General features: G+C 36.3%; 4 protein-coding genes and 1 long non-coding RNA gene across 6 annotated transcripts; 2 read left to right on the top strand and 3 right to left on the bottom strand.

The window, feature by feature from the left end:
* On the top strand, positions 1-3,611 carry LOC135151168 (uncharacterized). Its single transcript, XR_010289715.1, has 4 exons — positions 1-424; positions 556-696; positions 2,104-3,303; positions 3,476-3,611. It is a non-coding gene; the product is annotated as an uncharacterized LOC135151168 (long non-coding RNA).
* LOC108213731 (protein NRT1/ PTR FAMILY 5.5) lies at positions 2,396-4,651 on the bottom strand. The gene is made up of 4 exons (XM_017385521.2): positions 4,386-4,651; positions 4,035-4,243; positions 3,418-3,944; positions 2,396-3,332 (listed from the first exon to the last, which is right to left on the bottom strand). The coding sequence occupies exons 1-4, from the start codon at positions 4,405-4,407 to the stop codon at positions 2,396-2,398; spliced, it is 1,695 nt and encodes a 564-aa protein (XP_017241010.1). The 5' UTR covers positions 4,408-4,651.
* A 2,417-nt stretch (positions 4,652-7,068) lies between these two features.
* LOC108210737 (pentatricopeptide repeat-containing protein At2g13600-like) lies at positions 7,069-10,201 on the top strand. The gene has a single exon (XM_064088831.1). The coding sequence runs from the start codon at positions 7,176-7,178 to the stop codon at positions 9,723-9,725; it is 2,550 nt and encodes an 849-aa protein (XP_063944901.1). The 5' UTR covers positions 7,069-7,175; the 3' UTR covers positions 9,726-10,201.
* LOC108210738 (protein yippee-like At4g27745) lies at positions 9,642-10,627 on the bottom strand. Its single transcript, XM_017382128.2, has 3 exons — positions 10,595-10,627; positions 10,391-10,493; positions 9,642-10,197 (listed from the first exon to the last, which is right to left on the bottom strand). The coding sequence occupies exons 2-3, from the start codon at positions 10,478-10,480 to the stop codon at positions 9,970-9,972; spliced, it is 318 nt and encodes a 105-aa protein (XP_017237617.1). The 5' UTR covers positions 10,481-10,493; positions 10,595-10,627; the 3' UTR covers positions 9,642-9,969.
* On the bottom strand, positions 10,390-16,268 carry LOC108213334 (uncharacterized). 2 transcript variants are annotated; one of them, XM_064088832.1, is made up of 10 exons: positions 16,004-16,268; positions 14,926-15,075; positions 14,649-14,747; positions 14,065-14,256; positions 13,799-13,918; positions 13,437-13,508; positions 13,049-13,269; positions 12,841-12,938; positions 10,595-12,764; positions 10,390-10,493 (listed from the first exon to the last, which is right to left on the bottom strand). In XM_064088832.1, exons 1-8 carry the CDS (start codon positions 16,214-16,216, stop codon positions 12,932-12,934), a joined length of 1,074 nt encoding a protein of 357 aa, XP_063944902.1. In that variant the 5' UTR covers positions 16,217-16,268; the 3' UTR covers positions 10,390-10,493; positions 10,595-12,764; positions 12,841-12,931. The 2 variants fall into 2 exon arrangements, with proteins under 2 accessions (XP_063944902.1, XP_017240605.1); XM_017385116.2 differs by having other exon boundaries at positions 10,595-12,938.
* Between the last annotated feature and the right edge of the window lie 940 nt (positions 16,269-17,208).

Here is a 17,208-nt window from a genome sequence, read left to right as displayed (position 1 = left end):
ACGTCACCGATACTCCACGTGGCATATCCCATACGCACCCCGCCGCACCCCCGCACTGTGAAGTATTCCATACGCAGTTCTTCACTCAAGTGAAGTATCCTTGCTTTCTAGAATGGCAAGACAAAACGTCCTATAGTAGCAACCACCAGGACAAGGCAGCCTAATTGTTGGCCCAAGCTGAAGTCAAAAATTACAATTTATTTGTTACTGTCCGTTGCTTCTTCTTTCTGTTTTTCATCTTGTTCTTCAAGGAATGGGACCCGGGATACGCGACTGCGTACTGCCAATGCTATCAAAGCTAAAGAAATGTAAAAACGTTTTTCTGTGTTCGACTAATGCATTCTGGCTCATACTTGCTACATTGTCCGATATTGAATGCTGGCATTGACACAGTTAGAAGCATCAACCCCTGAATAGTAGAGAAGTAACTCTTTTATGACAAATTGAGCGTTATAGATACACATATTGATAATATATATTTAAACATACACTTATATATGATATGTGTATACAGCATACACTACAAAATAACTTATAATGGTATCTACAAAACAGGAGAACAGGAGCATATAGAAATTTCCAAGGAATGAGTCGGCAAAGAATGCAAAAGGTATTGATAAGAAGAACGTTAATCCATTCCAGACGTTGATAATACCAGCTGCGTGTGCAACACTTAGCTTCCAAACATTCGTCCAAGTAAGTCTGCGTCACCCACATTATAATCCCATTTAATATGTTCGCCCAAATTAAACCTGTTATACGCACAAAGTGTTGTATGATATCAATAGCTCCGCTCAGGACTTGGGCTTAACACAGATTTATTTATTGTGGATTACTTTATTTAGTACAGAAAACCCCTAGTATATTAAAAGGAGTTCAGGGGATATAAGAGTTAATCCACAGTATTTTGTTTAAGTATCAATCCCTTTCTTGCTCAATGGCATTTCACACTAGCTGCACAAAAGGGCCGGCAATATCAGACACGACCCGAACCCGACCCGAACCCGACCCGAACCCGACCCAAACCCGTAACCCGATTTACTGAGACAAAACCCGAAAGTGACCCGAAAATCACCCGTTTTGACACGAAATGGACCCGACATGACCCGAAATTCTAATTTTGTTTCTAATAATTTCAATTTTAAGTTTTATTCAATTTTAAGTGATTTTAGCTTGACCCGAAATCAACTCGAAATCGACCCGATTGCTGACACGAACACGACCCGTTACCCGAAACTGCCACCCTGCCTTCCACTGCATTGTATCTGTTATACAAGTCTATAGATGGTGAAGTACAAACATTCCAACGTGTAAACCGTGCAGAACCACAGCTATTATTTTTAAATATAAAAAATATATTAATTAGAGAGTTAAGGTCATTTGGCAAATCTGAATGAGTTACATCTAATTGATTAAAATATCTGATTATTGGAATGATATGAATGAATTAAATATCTGAATGCTGAATAATATATATTGTTTGTCATCTAAATTTAATAGTGTTTAAATGATGTTTTTTTAATAATTTTGCTCTTTAAATAGATAAATTTGTTTGACCTTCAATATAAATGTCCTTTTAACTTTTATTGTTATGCTATTGGATAGATATGATTATTATTACATAAGTTTTAAGAATTTTTTTTATAAAAAGACTTTATCAAATAAATAAATAAATAAATAATTAAAGAATAATTTTAATGGCTTCATGCAAATTTTACATATAAAATAGCTAATTCATAAATTATTAAATATTTTTTTGCACATCCATATATATGGCTGCAAAAGTAGCTGGCTTTAGGTTAATTTACATAACAGCTGAATTGGTAATACAAGACTTTAAGAATGAATGGCTCAGTTGTATATAATTCTTACTTTATATTGCACAGTAAATATACATTGACTTCAATTTGTTGCGTGATAGTGTGCTTTTGGTTATGGCTTTGAGGTGTGAGAGAGTGTCAAGTTTAAGCAGTAGCTGGTGATGGTATACGCGTGAAGGAAGCCATGCTGTGATTATTTGTTAGGTTAAATTTTACTTGTAAACCATTAATATCATTCATATAAGAATCCTGAAGCAGATCTGCTGTATTTCTATTGAGACAGGATTAAACAGCCAGAATTTGCACCACCTTCATTAGACGTTGGTGATCCTGCAATTGAGAGTTGATCGGAGATGGTGCGTATCTCCTGGAGATAATCAGCTACAGACTTGTTTTGGTGAGTAATTCAGCCTAGTTGTTCACGGAGGCCAAATATTCGGGTTTGAGATATATTGAGAAATTTTTATTTTATAACTTTATTTCGACTTGTCAGGCACCCTTACATGAATATACAAAAAAAAATTACATGCATATATATAATATTTTACCTGAATCTCATATGTGGAGTTAATTTTCTAACAACACCGCGTACATACACACACACAACGAGCACATTTACACACACAGCGAGCACATGTACAGAGCATTTCTCGCACCTTCTGTAGTCTTGTGGCTGGTTTCGGTTTCGGTTTCGGTTCAGGTAAAATCAGGGCAACAATAATAAGGTAACAAAAGAGATTGAGTGAGCTGATAACTGCCAAAGTCCAATAATAATTATCCAGACGACACTGGTTTAATGTGTGCTTGAACCAATTTGTCTTCGATCCTCCATTCTCACTCACCTTTCCTACTATATACACCGACAAGTAACTAGCTGCAATTCCTATACCTGTCAATCCTGTTGTAAAATACTGTATGTACTTGTCCATAGTTGATGGATATCTGGTCTTGAATAATTCTTCATAGCAAGTATATGAAATTCCATTAAACACTCCAAGAAGTAGGTATTGTGGAACCAAGGTGAACATTGACATCGAAATTTTAGTATCTTTGGAAGGGTTGTCTGTTAGTAGATCAGGTTTGCTACTTATCACTTTTAATCTTCGTGTTTCAACCTTTGCAGCAGTAATGCAGCACAAAATGGAAGTAACTAAAGCGAGACCTATTCCTAGTATTGGGAAATACTTTTTCTTCTCTTTGGCTGACCATCCTTTGGCAAAGAGGTAGATGCGTGTAGAAATGATACTTGCACCGAAAGAGAAGAAAAAGAAGATGATGCTGTTAACTCTGAGGCGGCCCAGTGTTTGATTTAGGTGATTTGCTTGTTCAAGAAAGTAGGTGTTCCCGAGGGAGAGGACAAATCCACAGACTATCAAGGTAATACACAATGGAGCCATTCGAAGGCAGACTTTGGTGTCCTCTACTTCTCTCACGCTGCAAAGGTGCCACTTATCCAATTTCTGTTCTTCTTCCGATGGACTTGGTAAGATTATTGCAGCCTTGTTCAAGCACCTGCAGTTTTGAATTCATAATGAATTATGTTATTTATACAAAACATCTAGACTGATCAAGTATATAAACTAAAAAGGTTGTATACCGAAGGGAACGAGTGAGCTCAGCACGATCATCTGACTGATAAAGATTTTTTTCCTCAGGGAGTTTCATGGACTTTTTGGATATGGCGGCCACAAAGACTCTGAAGAATGTCGTTAATGGGCTTCCCTGAGGTCCTTTGTGTTGGTAGGGATGCCAAAACTGGCCATTCAAGAAGACGAGTAGCGCCACGAGGCTACATATTGCTGGAAACCCAAACTTGACTGACCATGATTGTATAAATGGTAGGACTAAAGTGCTTACTACAATCACAATTACCATAAAAAAGCAGCCTAGTTTTTGGCCTAAGCCACAGTCACAAATTTCTTCTTTTTTATTATTTTCCGTGGTTTCTCCTTGCTGTTCTTTGAAAAATTGGTCCTGGGATACATTACGACTGGCTATTCCTGCTGCAATCAAAGCTAAAGCAAAGTAAAACAGCGTTTTCTGAGTTCCACCAATGCATTCCGGCTTATTTTCCTTACATGGCCCAAGAAACCGAGGTGTTGACAGTGTCAAGACCCCGAGCCCCTATAGTGAAAATGTTTCGTGTCATTTTTACAACACTAATAGATCTATATACAAACGCACAAATCACAATCAACTACACATGGTACTTACAATGGCATCAGCAAAACAGGAGATGAGGAGCGTATAGAAGTTTCCAAGAAAGGAATCAGCAAAGAACGCGAAGGGTATTGGCAAGAAAAATGTTATTCCATTCCAGACATTGATAATGCCAGCAGCATGCGAAACACCTAGTTGCCAAACATCCGTCAAGTATGTCTGCATCACCCACATTATAATGGCTTCCAAGAAGTTGACCCATCCTAAATTTGCAACAATGTACACAACCAAAATCCGCTATCAGTAATTATTATGAAGTGGGAAGTAGCCATGTACATTTGCAAACAAAAAGATATCATTTTTCATTTTTCCGATTGCTGAGCTAATAGAAAGGGAGAAACAAACCTGCAATGAGCTGGAATAACATATTTCCGATTGCTCAGCCAACAAGTTCCGTAAGTAGAATCTTACAGAGTGGCTGGTTTTTTATACTGCTACATCTGGTGTACGAACCTGCATAAACAAATTAAGGTTGGTTCCGCAAAAATATTCCTTACCTCTTCGGTCATTTCACTCCAAGTATAAAGGAAACACATGAATAACATGAATTGCATAAAGAAACATATGTAACTACCATCAAGACCATCCCTATTGCTTTAGAAATTAAAAACTCTTCACTTTCTGCAGATGCAGATGATTCACGTTTGATCCGAGTTGTTTCTTCTTTCGCGATACTCATTGTTATTAAATAATGGTGTCTTGGGACCAAGGACATAGCAAAATGTTGAGTGCGGAAGCTGCAAAAAACACTCCACCAGTTCATGAAGTTATGTTGAGTGTGGAAGATGACATAGGGTTAATAAAGAATATTCGGGATCATATTTTCGAGTCATGTTATTTAGAACATTAAAATTTGAAATTATGATAACGGGGGAATCAATGAATAAATTCAAAAGTGTAATCCGGACAATTGATAGCAGCACAATAGAAGGACTATTTTGTAAAGGATTTTCTAGTTTATGTTCATGAACACATGCTAAGCAATATAATTTATAATTTATGACTTTGATGTATTTTATTTGGTGAGGTTATTATGAATACAAAGGCTCATCATTATTGAAGAGCGCAAGTCAATCAAAATAACAATTACTGTGTGTAGAAAAATCATAGAAAACCCGTTAGCTTAAATTATCCATTTTAGAACTTCGTTGATAATAGTATGTTACTGACAAGGGAACAACCATTTGAACTAAGGCTGTGTTCACTTTCTGGAATGAAATGAGGGGAGAATAGAATGAAAAATTATATAGAAGTTTTAAGGAGAAAGAAGAAAGTATAAGATAATGGTGACAAAATATGAATGTAGTTAATTTTTGGAGCTTATTGCAATTCGCACCCCTAGACTTCGGCTTAAAAACACTTTAGTATGCAAACTTTAGATAATTGCACTTCGCTACCCACTAGTATTTTGTGCGCGACAATTCCCACCCCTTCCGTCTAATTTTAACGGTTCCATCAAATATCAAGGACAATTTAGACATTTAATACAAAGGCTTAATGACCTTTTAGCCCTTGAAGTTTGGGTGGATGTTCCGATGCGGCCTTGAAGTTTAAAAACGTACCTTTCGACCCTCAAAGTATCTTTGTCGTACCTTTTAGCCCTTATGGCGTATACCGGTATATAACGGGGTGAACAAAGTTGACATTTCACACGTGAGGGTTAAAAGGGGCATTAAACATTAAGAATTAAAAGGAACATCTCATGTATTTTAATGTATTCTTTAGGGGTTAAAATGAACGATGTGTATACTTTAAGGGTGAAAAGGTACGCCCAAACTTTACCCCGAATATGAATTGTCAAGTTTATCCCCCGATTTATACCGGTATTTTTAAAAGGGCTAAAAGGTACGACAAAGATACTTTGAGGGTTGAAAGGTACGTTTTTAAACTTCGAGGCCGCATCGGAATTTCCACCCATACTTCGAGGGCTAAAAAGTCATTAAGCCTAATAAAAATTAAAGAATTAACCCAGTGTTAATGAGTTAATTAGACATTTAAAGCCCAGTTGTCAGCTATTTCTTGAATTCGAGTAAAGAGCAAGGAGAGAATGAGGTAGAATACATTCCCGGTGTACTTCGACTCGTGAACTAGATCTTCCCTCTTCATTCCATAGTAGTGATCATGTTTGTTCATTGAATCCGCTTGTTGAGGTGAGTAGTTTCCAGTCGAGTTGCGTCACTGATTTTGCACTGAGTCGCAATGAGTCACTAGGTCACTGGGTCGGGGTGTGTTGTTTAATCTATGTGTGATTCTGTCGTGCTATTACCAAGTTTTACCGAGTCACCATTGCAGAGTCTGTTGAGTTCATAGGCTGTTGAGTCGCTAGCTTTCGTAATCCGTTGTTCTCTTTAGAGTTCTCTTGTTGAGTTTATAAATCGAGTCTGGGTTCGTTTTTCTGTTGGGTTCTTTATTGTTTTCGCGCCGAGTCAAGCCTGGGTTGTTCTGAGTGGCTGAATCGGTTTGCCTTGTCTTGTTGAATTCGTGACACTAGTTACATCGAGTTTTATTGTGCTATTGCTTTGCGTTGGTTTAAGTTTTGTTAGGATGAATCTATAGTTTGTTTCTTAACCAGAGCTGAGTCGGCCTGCTAGTTGTTGCCATGGGTTCTGTTTGTTGATTTCATCTTCAATTTCTGAGATAGTTGTTGATTAGTCTGATTTCTGTGGATTTTCCAATTTTACCCTGGCCTAAACTAACTAAACTAACGTTAAACATAATTAATTAACGGATGTTGACGGAAAGGGTGGAAATTGACGCGTACAAAATACCTGTGGGGGCAAAGTGCAATTATCTAAAGTTTGCATACTAAAGTATTTTTGGGCCGAAGTCTAGGGATGCGAATTGCAATAAGCTCTTAATTTTTGTGTGAGAAAGATTGTGAAGAAACATGATGTTGAAATAGAATGAGCATTCTTTCCAAAACATGTGAATTAGAATTATAATTAAAACATTAAAGTTGGAATGATTGAAATAATAAAAATTATATACATTTTTTTTGATCAACACGGTTTTAAAATACAAAATTCATTCTATTCTCCTTCCATTCAAATACAAAATTCATTCTATTCTCTTTCCATTCCATTCACTTTCAAGTGAACACAAACGAAGTACTGCCCATGATTCAAAAGTTTAATTATGGCCTCCCTGATGGAACTTGTGAGTCACGCGCCACCACCGAAACTTCCATCACCACCGGCCATTGAATCCAAGCGTCTCAATTTCATTCCACCAAAGCTACGTCGTTTCCCCACTCAATCACTGTCAAGCAAAAGTAGTATAATATCTCAAGTAGACAACTCTCTCGATTCAGCAACTTATGCTAATACACTCGACTCATGTTATTGCGCAAGATTTGGGAAACAAGTTCATGCTCAGGCACTGAAAAATGGGTTTCGAGGACATGTATTTGTTGAGACTAAATTGCTTCAAATGTATGTGAAATGTGGGTGTTTAGATGATGCAGTCACGCTGTTTGATGAGATGACTGAAAGAAACTTGTACTCATGGACTGCTATTATTGGTGCTTATGTGGATCATGGGTTTTTTGAGGATGCTTTTCTGATGTTTCTGGGGATGCAGGTTGAGGATTTGGAGTTAGAGTTTTTCGTGTTTCCATTGCTCTTGAAGATTTGTATTGGATTGTGTAGTGTGGAACTGGGAAGGCAGTTTCACGGGATTGTTATAAAAAGTGAAGTTGATATGAATGTGTATGTGGGTAATGCTCTCATGGATATGTATGGTAAATGTGGGAGCTTGGATGATGCGGTTAGAGTTTGGGGTAATATGTCGGGGAGAGATTTTGTATCATGGAATACTATGATTGCAGCTTGTGCTGCGAATGGCAAGGTGGATGAAGCGTTACAGTTTATGCAGAAAATGTCATTTGAGGATAATCTGAGTCCGAATATTGTTTCTTGGAGTGCTGTTATTAGTGGATGCTCGCAGAATGGACTTGATGAGGAAGCTATAGAGATTCTAGGGAGGATGCAAGCTGCTGGAGTTGAGCCTAATGCTCGAACACTAGCTAGTGTTCTTCCTTCTTGTGCTAGATTAAATAAACTAAGATTGGGCAGAGAAGTGCATGGCTTTATAGTGAGGAGAGGATTGATGGGTAATCAAATTGTTGTTAATGGATTGTTGGATGTATACAGGAGGTGTAAAGATGTGAGTAGTGCTGTTAGGATATTTTCAAAATTTTCTGTGCAAAATGCTGTCTGTTATAATACAATGATTGTTGCTTATTGCGAGGCAGGAGAAATTTCAAAGGCTAGAAGACTCTTTGATCAGATGGAATTAAACAGGCTTGAGCGGAATATCATATCCTGGAACTTGATTATCTCAGGTTATGTTGATAACTCTCTGTTCCGGGAGGCGCTGATAATGTTTATAGATCTGCTGAGGCATGATTGTGTTGCAACCAATTCTTTCACTCTAGGAAGCGTTCTCACTGCTTGTACTGATATTGGTTTAACAAGATTAGGGAAAGAGATACATGCACATGCCATTGTTAGAGGTCTGCAATCAAATCCTTTTGTGGGTGGATCATTGGTAAAAATGTACAGCAAATGTCAGGACATAAAGTCAGCTCGAACTTCTTTTGATGAAGTGAGTGAAAGAGATTTGGCTACATGGAATGCTTTGATCTCTGGATATTCTCGCTGCAATCAGACTGAACATATCCTAGTTAGTCTTCAGGAGATGAAAGTAGATGGATTTAAACCGAACGTGTATACATGGAATGGCATTATTGCTGGCCTTGTAGAAAATGGCTGCCATGAATTGGCTCTTGAAATGTTTTCTAAAATGCATTCTTCAAACCTGCATCCTGACATTTACACAATTGGATCAATTTTAACTTCTTGCTCGAGATTAGCAACACTAGAGAGAGGTAAACAGGTTCATGCTCATTCAATCAGATTTGGTTACGAATCAGATTTTTACATCGGAGCAGCCTTGGTGGACATGTATGCAAAATGCGGAAACATAAAGCATTCCCACCTGGCTTACAAAAGAATATCGACAAGAAATTTGGTGACTGAAAATTCAATGCTGACTGCGTATGCTATGCATGGACATGGAGAGGAAGGAATTGCTTTCTTCCGCAAGATGCTGATAGATGGATTTATACCTGACACTGTTACTTTTTTGTCAGTTCTATCCTCATGTGTTCATGCAGGAGCAGTTGAGGCTGGGAAGGAATTCTTTAAACTGTTGAGGTTGTGCAATGTAAACCCCACACTAAAACACTTCACCTGTATGGTAGATCTCCTAAGTCGTGCAGGTGAGTTAAGTGAAGCTTACAGGCTTATTAATGAAATGCCTCTACAACCTGATTCCGTAATTTGGGGTGCATTCCTGGGAGGTTGTGTTCTTGCAGGTAATGTCGATTTGGGGGAGGTTGCAGCAAAAAGGCTAATAGAATTAGAGCCGGATAATACTGCAAACTACGTGGTGTTGGCAAACTTATATGCTTATGCAGGTAGATGGAAAGAGCTAGCAAAAACCAGACAGATTATCAAAGAAAAACACATGAACAAGAATCCAGGATGCAGTTGGATTGAAACTTCTGATCAGATTCATGTATTTGTATCCGGAGACAAATCTCACAAAAACCGCGATGACATATACAACACTTTGTATAACTTAAGAAATCACATGAGCCTTGTACAAGAATTACCAGAATAATCATATATATGTACAGTTGAATACAATCAGGGTCTTATACAAATTTCGCGCTTTTCTTTTGGGGAATCCAAGTCTATCCCGATCACCCCCAGGTTCCAGATATAAACAAATTCACACCATTATACTAGTTCAGTACAAGGATCAGACTGGGGATTTGCTTCAAGTATAAAACAATTTTATTATCCAAACCAAGAACTTCTGGTCCAGTGACAAGCAACGAAAGCATTCGACAGGGACACGAGCTTTACCAGTTTTCGATGACAATTTTCAACTTCTCAAGTATGAACTTCCCCTCCTTGTACTTCTGCGTAGGTTCATAAGCTCTTTCATACTTCCAGCCCAGGACCTCACAGCAATCAGCACAAGATATATCAGCAACTGTGTGCAGCCCTGTCATGAGGTTCCTGTCTTCTTTGCGCCCAACAGTAATGTTGATCACATGTGAGAACAAGAAGGCTCGTCCGTTTCTTCCCTGACATGATCGAACGAAACATAAATTAGACAGAGATCAATCCGACAATCCATATTCCGAAAAATTCAATCCTTAACGAGATCACAGACACAAAACACGCAGTAAGTTAAATCCTAGGCAGGCCAGGTGTCCTGTAATACGCCTTTTTTCCACCAAAACACGCAATAAGTTGAGATGATGAGGAAAAATAGACCTGGAAAGCCTTGGAAATAATATCATCATGAAGTGCAATATGATTTCGACATTTGCAGCAGCTATACAATCGAGGTCCATATTCAGCCATCAAAATCCAATGCCTAAAAGGGTAACAAGAGGATCAATTTCTAAGCACAAAATCTAATTCTTTTTAATCAAAATCTTAACATAAAATTAGAATCAGAGAAGATCAATTGGGTACCTGTGACAAAGTAGAAATGACCCACAAAGTCTGATGGTGATAAAGCGAAGAAAGTGATATTATTGGAACATATGGGATAGAGTAAAGAACAGCAATTCCGTGTTACTATTTGGACAACAGTTAGTTGATTAAGACACGTTTGTTTTTCTATTCAACATTTTCCTTTGATTATATACTATTTTATTTTCCATTCTATCTCTAGTATGATAAACAATGTGACTCAAGTATGATAAACAATGTGATAATTTGGAAAAATATTACAATTGACAATAATTGATTAGAGGTATCTCTTAAAAATAAATAAAGAAGTCTATGCACATATCATCTATTCAAAAAAGGGGGGAAATGTCTATGCACATATCTCTGAATAAGAGCATCTCCAACCATCTAAAACCCTTGTCTAAAAGATGAGTTTGCATACCTCAAATAAAAAGATTTAGCCAACAGCTTCAAAAACTCAACTCCAACCATGATGAGCTGTTGTCTATAAATTTAGCCAACCTCCTATGGATGGCTAAATTTGTCGAACCTCTACAGGTCTGTAAGAAAATCTGTAGGAAGATTGTACATCATTTATTACCATATTGAACTGATATATTCTATTTTAACAATTTAAAATATTAATAACATACTATTTTTAAATTATAGCCAACCAATATAGTCAGTACCATTGTAGCAAAATGTCTTACAGGTTCAGCAAATTTTACATAATGTCTTACAGGTCCAATTTAGCCAGCGATTATAGCCAACGCCGTTGGAGATGCTCTAACACGATTTAAATCACGTCATTTAGCATTCAGAAACAAATTCGGAGATGTTTTCGAACTCCCCCAACATTGCTCATTTAACATGTTTTTGAAAAAACATATATTATTATATGTTTTTTCTGAAAATTTTATTCTGATTTCACAGGTGTTTCCTGGATCTGTTTACGGCTTTATTATGCGGAATAGAGAGGATCTCGTACTTTATGCCTGCCTTTGTTCCTACTTCGTACATCCCATCGGAGATGGTTATAATCGTTGGCTAAATTGAACCTGTAACACATTACGTAAAATTTGCTGAACTTGTAAGACAGTGTGCTTCAATGGTATTGGCTATATTGGTTGGCTATAATTTAAAAATAGTATGTTATTAATATATAAATTGTTATAAATAGAATATATCAGTTTAATATGGTAATAAATAATATTTAATCAGCAGAAAGGAGGAAAGTAAATTGCGGTAGATGACGTAGAATTCACTACAGATATGTAGTGGTTCAACAAATATACCCATCCATAGAAAAATGACTATAATTATACACAAGGGTTTGCCATGGTTGGAGTGATGTTTTTTGTGCACATTGGCTATAAATTTTAATTTTGGTAATCCACCTAGACTTTTAGCTAAGAGTTTCTCATGGTTGAAAATGCTCTAATATACATATTATTTGAAGCTGGCATTTTCACCAAGTCGGCAATCTTAATATGAGAAAATACACTTGGTTTATCCCGGGATATCTGGGATCGATTCTGTCTCGTCCCAAGAAGTATTAGAACAAATATTTGTTCTTTCTGATATTCATATTAGCGAATAGGGGCTCAAGTAACCCAAAAAAATTGTAAAAGATGAACGCAGCAACAACTATATTCGCTCTTATTATAGGCCTAATTGATTTAACGATGACAGATATTTGCAACTTGTTGCTTTAAACCTAAAAGAGTTGCTTCTAGCAGAGAGTGCAGTTCCAAACTTCAAGTTCACAAGCAAGTGCTCTGGTAAGAAATGCCTATATCTCGTGCTCTTACTACAATATTTTCCGCAAGTAGAACTTTCTCCCTGTATCATCTAATATAGGTTCGAGCTTTAGAAGGATCTGGGCAATGACAGTGAAGGTACTATAGCAGGGTTCTTGGATTCTCAAATGGTTTAAACATCTGATGACAACGACATTCATACTTGCCGACTGCCGAGGATAAAATCATTAGACAATGCAAGACAGCTTCAAACAAAATAGACTTTATATTCGGGATATACAATGGGAAAATGCAGAAAAAAAATGGCATATAAAAGCTCCAATTAATATGAAATGTTAATGAACCAGTTGCAGTGCATCCCAAAGAATATCAATGATCACCTGGAAAACCCCCTGACAAAGAATATCAATGATTCCAATCCCTCCTATTACCTATTGATCACCAAATATAGATATGACGCCCTTAATTCAGAGAATCTATACCCCAAAAAAATGATTTGACAATTACCTCTTTATCAAAATATCCGACTAGTGCATACATAAGCAGCTGATTCATGCTGAATATCGGTATAAATTTAGCTCAAAACCCAAGATCTTGCTTAATCACTAAAACAAAAGAAGATGAGGTAGAAACACTGATCATTAACTATATAATATCTAAAATGAACAATGCATGTTAGACTGGTAAAAAAACAGGATGTATCTGTTTTCCTTACACCATCAAAGAAGCTTTGGCCATAGCCAAAGCACCCTCATAACTCTGATTTCCACCAATAAAGCCACTCATGTGAACAAAAACACATCCAGGAATTGCAGCAACCTCAGAAAGTTCTTCACCTGTCAAACCTCTCCACTGAGATAATAGAGGTTTTCGACTCTGATACTTATCAGGTGAGACAGCAACTGCCTGCACTCTCCAATTGTCGCTTCTATCATCCTAGAATATCACGCAGACAGGAGAATAATTAGGTAATCTATACAAAAATAATATATATATGTAATACCAATAATTATGTAATTAGCACTACTTGATATTTATCTGTAGTACTCAGAACTATAAAGAGAAGATATTGTCTAGATCAACAATACACCGAAAAAACTGACCTGATAAATAACATATTTAATGGAAGGATCAATCTTCATTTCCTCTTCTAGCTCGAATATATGTAGCTTCCACTGTGGCATGTATGTTGTTTTAAGATATAATTAGTATATATATGGACAACAGAAGGCAACCAATTCTTTTGTCAGTTCCTATTGTATTGCACATCCATGTTCTTACCAAACAATAATAGTACTGAACAAGCAAATACTTCTTACAGAAAGCAAATTCAACTGTCTCTTTACAATATTCACTCGACTCTAATTAGTCAAGCATTAGATAAATATTAATGAGGAACAAACTATATGAAATAGAGGCAAGATACAGGACTAAGAGTTGAATAAAAGAAAAAGTTACCACTCACAGGGCAAATTCTAGGCAGCAGAATGATTTCTCCACTAGAATCAACATTTTTCCTTGCCGCAAGACAATCCACAACAATCGATCGAGCCGGCAGCCACGATTTTGCATGAAAATGTATACTCTGTATGAGATTTCCACGAAAAAGGTCTAATAAGTAGGAATTCCCTAGGTACCCTTAATAAGTTGGTCAAACCTAAAAAGTAACTTACAATTTCAGCTTAAAGGCCTTCTACTAAATCACATGATGAATATATTACAAAATCTAACCTCGATGAATTCGTTCCCTGCAAGAACCATTGCACGTTGAAATGCATCATTTTCTTTTTCAATCGATTGATCAGGGTCAGTCCAATCCAAATTTAATCTGCCTATTCTTGAAGACAAACTCGTATTGTTCACATAATTGGGAGGTATATCAACACAATATTGACTCACACCATTGTCAATAGCATCAATTGCCTGTAGAAGTGTTTAGTGCCAACAATGCAAAATGACAGTTGGATCAAGATCAAAACACACCAGCAGAAAAGATGGGCCAAAGGTAAAGGCCAGTACTGAAAGTAGATAATATAAGACGGGCCAAAGGTAAAGGCCAGTACTGAAAGTAGATAATATAAATCTGGACATTATTAAAAAAGCACTTAAGCTATAAAATTAATTTCAGCTTCCTATATTCCAGAAATTGCTATTAAGCTGGTGATTAACTAAGATTGACATCTATACCTATTATATGCTTTTTTATCAACAATCTCATATAGGACACATTGTTGGATAAGATCAAATAAACTATTTTAACCCAGAAATAAACTAAAAAAACTAAACTACTTAAAATACAGAGCAAATTACAGCACCTCGATAAAGCTCTTGTAGACAGCCAAATATAACTTGAACACATCCGGATGCCCTTTATCCAGCTGAATCTCCTTGGCTATTATTTCCAACCCGTAATGCTGACAATATACACTTATGCATCAGATAATTACAAGTCATCTATACTTCAAGTTAGTATTGCCTATATATCCCTTAATTATTGCACCTATGAGTAACTCATTTTTCCTAGTCCTGAAAGTCATTATTGCACATATTCAGCTTATAATTACAAAAGCACTGCAGATATAATTAATTTACCTTATAAACAAGTCCAGCACTACTGAGTTTAGTAGAATAACCAGCACGACCAAAAACCTCACTAAACCCTTTCTGATGATGATCGAAACGATCTCTACTCAGGTCATAAACCCCTCCAACATCAACTACCGCATCAAGACTCGCCAACACCTAACAAATTAATCAACAAATTCTAAACCAATATAACTCCAAGCCACAAAATACAATTAAATGCTCTATCTCAATCATTTCAATTTTCACATCCTCTCTCCTTGACTCAATATGCACGTGTTAATTTCATGATAACAGATTCTTATAATAAATTTTTCATGTTTATTTTCAGCCAAACGAGGCCTCATCACCCCCGGTTTTTATCTTGTTGTCATAAGAAAACGAGAAGAGACTGTTATTAATAATCACCGGTCAAGACCATTTCCTTAACTTGATAGTCACTTTCGTATTATGCAATGTAGGGTGAGACTCAAATAAGAATTAGTTCCCCGGACGTACCTCATATTTACGTGTTCAGTGAATATTTCTTCACTATTTTTTGCTTCAATTACATAAACAAACTTATAACTATCTTTTTGTTTTCTGAACACATCAAAACTTGATTGAAAAATTTCATGAATTCTTTGGAACACGAAATATAGAGCAACTATGATATGTACTTAACATACACGTCTTCTCTTGCATTTTGTCAAAAAAACATAAATGTCTTCAGTGAATATTTTTTCATAATTTCTTTTGAATTCTAGAGGCACACGAAATATAGAACACCTATGATATGAACTTAACATACACGTCTTCTGTGAATAATTTTTTCATAAACTTTTCGTAAATGCATTTTTTTTTGTGCTCATTTTTGGATCTTAATTTACACAACACAAATATTTAAAATAAAATAAATGATAATTTGGTGAAATAAGAAAAGTTATCCAGAGTTCTCAAACCAAATAATGTAATTATCTTTTTTCAAAATGCTTGTAAATTAGAAAATGCTTGTAAATTAGAATGTATATTGTAAGAAGTATAAAAAAGTGCATTCGACTAGTATTTTAGTGCGCGAGATAGGAGGGAGTAAAGTAGTAAATGAAACCTGAGGGTCGCGAGTTCGAACAATGTTAGCAGAAGCCAAGGTATGAGTAAGACGGAGAATGAAACACGCCAATGCCTCATCGCAATGGAAAGTGCCGTTGTGAGTGCCGACTTGCTTCGCGGCGGTGGAGAAAGAGGCAACACAAACCCTAGATATAGCGGGACCAAAGGAGCGGATGTTGCCAGTGAGTATCCATCCCGGGAGCCGCGTCATATTAAGACTACAGTACTAGGCAGCTGTGTGATGGCGCCAGCAAACTATTGTTTCCGAAAAATGTGTTGCTTTATTTTCTATAATATTTATTACTTTCTCCGTCTTACAATAATAATTTTTTTTGAAAGAAATTTTTTCTCATAATACTTTTTTTTGTTTCGAATGCAAATTATATTGATTTTATTATAAAATTATCTTTTTCGAAAGTTGTATAAATATAACAATTAATGAGGGTTGAATAAGAGTCTATATTCATGAGTTTATTAGGAATAAAAATGAGAAAATATTATGGTTTTTTCATAAATAACCAAGTTTAAAAGAATTTTTGCAAAAATACTGTCACTTTTTAAAACAAATTGCAAAAATATTATGTTCCAGAAAATATTTACAAAAATACGGTGCAACTGCTAACAACCATGCATATATACAACCAGAAATGCAACTTCGTAAAAATCTTTCGAAAATTATAGTTATTTTCATAATAAATTGTAAGTGGTTGCAAATGACGAAAAATTAGGGGTTAATAGGCTAAATCATAATCAAACTGACCTCTAAGTTGCAATTTCATAACTGAACTCAAAAAATTTGCAATCGACTAACTAAACTAATATTTAGTTGCATTTACATGATTGCCGTTAACACATTTAACAGAGCTAACCGAACGCTGATGTGGCTGGATGACCTGTAATAAAAACATCTACTAGGCTTGCTGATTTGTCATAACCCATCAGTAGTTAAATGAAGTACCCGACCCAATTACAATATATATTTATATGTTCATACAGAAGCAAGTTTGCTGCTGCAATGGTGAAGATGGGCCAGATTGGAGAGATTACCAAGCTCGTCTGGAATTGCTCCTTGAAAATCAGAACCCGAAAGATTAAGGTGAACTAAGTTTGCCAGGGAACCAAAGAAACTCGGAATAGGGGTGTCAAAAGCCTTACCACTGAGATCGAGGTACTGTAAATTCCTTAGAAGAAGCAATGAAGAAC

This window comes from Daucus carota, chromosome 3 (genome assembly GCF_001625215.2).
Source record: "Daucus carota subsp. sativus chromosome 3, DH1 v3.0, whole genome shotgun sequence".
NCBI classification, from domain to species: domain Eukaryota; kingdom Viridiplantae; phylum Streptophyta; class Magnoliopsida; order Apiales; family Apiaceae; genus Daucus; species Daucus carota.
Note: the sequence above shows the minus strand (reverse complement) of the source record. Positions and strands in the feature narration are given on the sequence as shown.

Coding starts and splice junctions, on each gene's coding strand:
- LOC108213731 (XM_017385521.2), bottom strand. CDS start 4,407: ATGTTATTCCAGCTCATTGCAG. Junction 4,244..4,385: donor GTTATTCCAGCTCATTGCAG/GTTTGTTTCTCC, acceptor TTGCAAATTTAG/GATGGGTCAACTTCTTGGAA. Junction 3,333..3,417: donor GAGCTCACTCGTTCCCTTCG/GTATACAACCTT, acceptor TCAAAACTGCAG/GTGCTTGAACAAGGCTGCAA.
- LOC108210737 (XM_064088831.1), top strand. CDS start 7,176: ATGGCCTCCCTGATGGAACTTGTGAGTCACGCGCCACCACCGAAACTT.
- LOC108210738 (XM_017382128.2), bottom strand. CDS start 10,480: ATGGCTGAATATGGACCTCGATTGTATAGCTGCTGCAAATGTCGAAAT. Junction 10,198..10,390: donor TTATTTCCAAGGCTTTCCAG/GTCTATTTTTCC, acceptor CGATCATGTCAG/GGAAGAAACGGACGAGCCTT.
- LOC108213334 (XM_017385116.2), bottom strand. CDS start 16,216: ATGACGCGGCTCCCGGGATGGATACTCACTGGCAACATCCGCTCCTTT. Junction 15,076..16,003: donor TTCGAACTCGCGACCCTCAG/GTTTCATTTACT, acceptor TTAATTTGTTAG/GTGTTGGCGAGTCTTGATGC. Junction 13,509..13,798: donor TGCTGCCTAGAATTTGCCCT/GTGAGTGGTAAC, acceptor TACATGCCACAG/TGGAAGCTACATATATTCGA.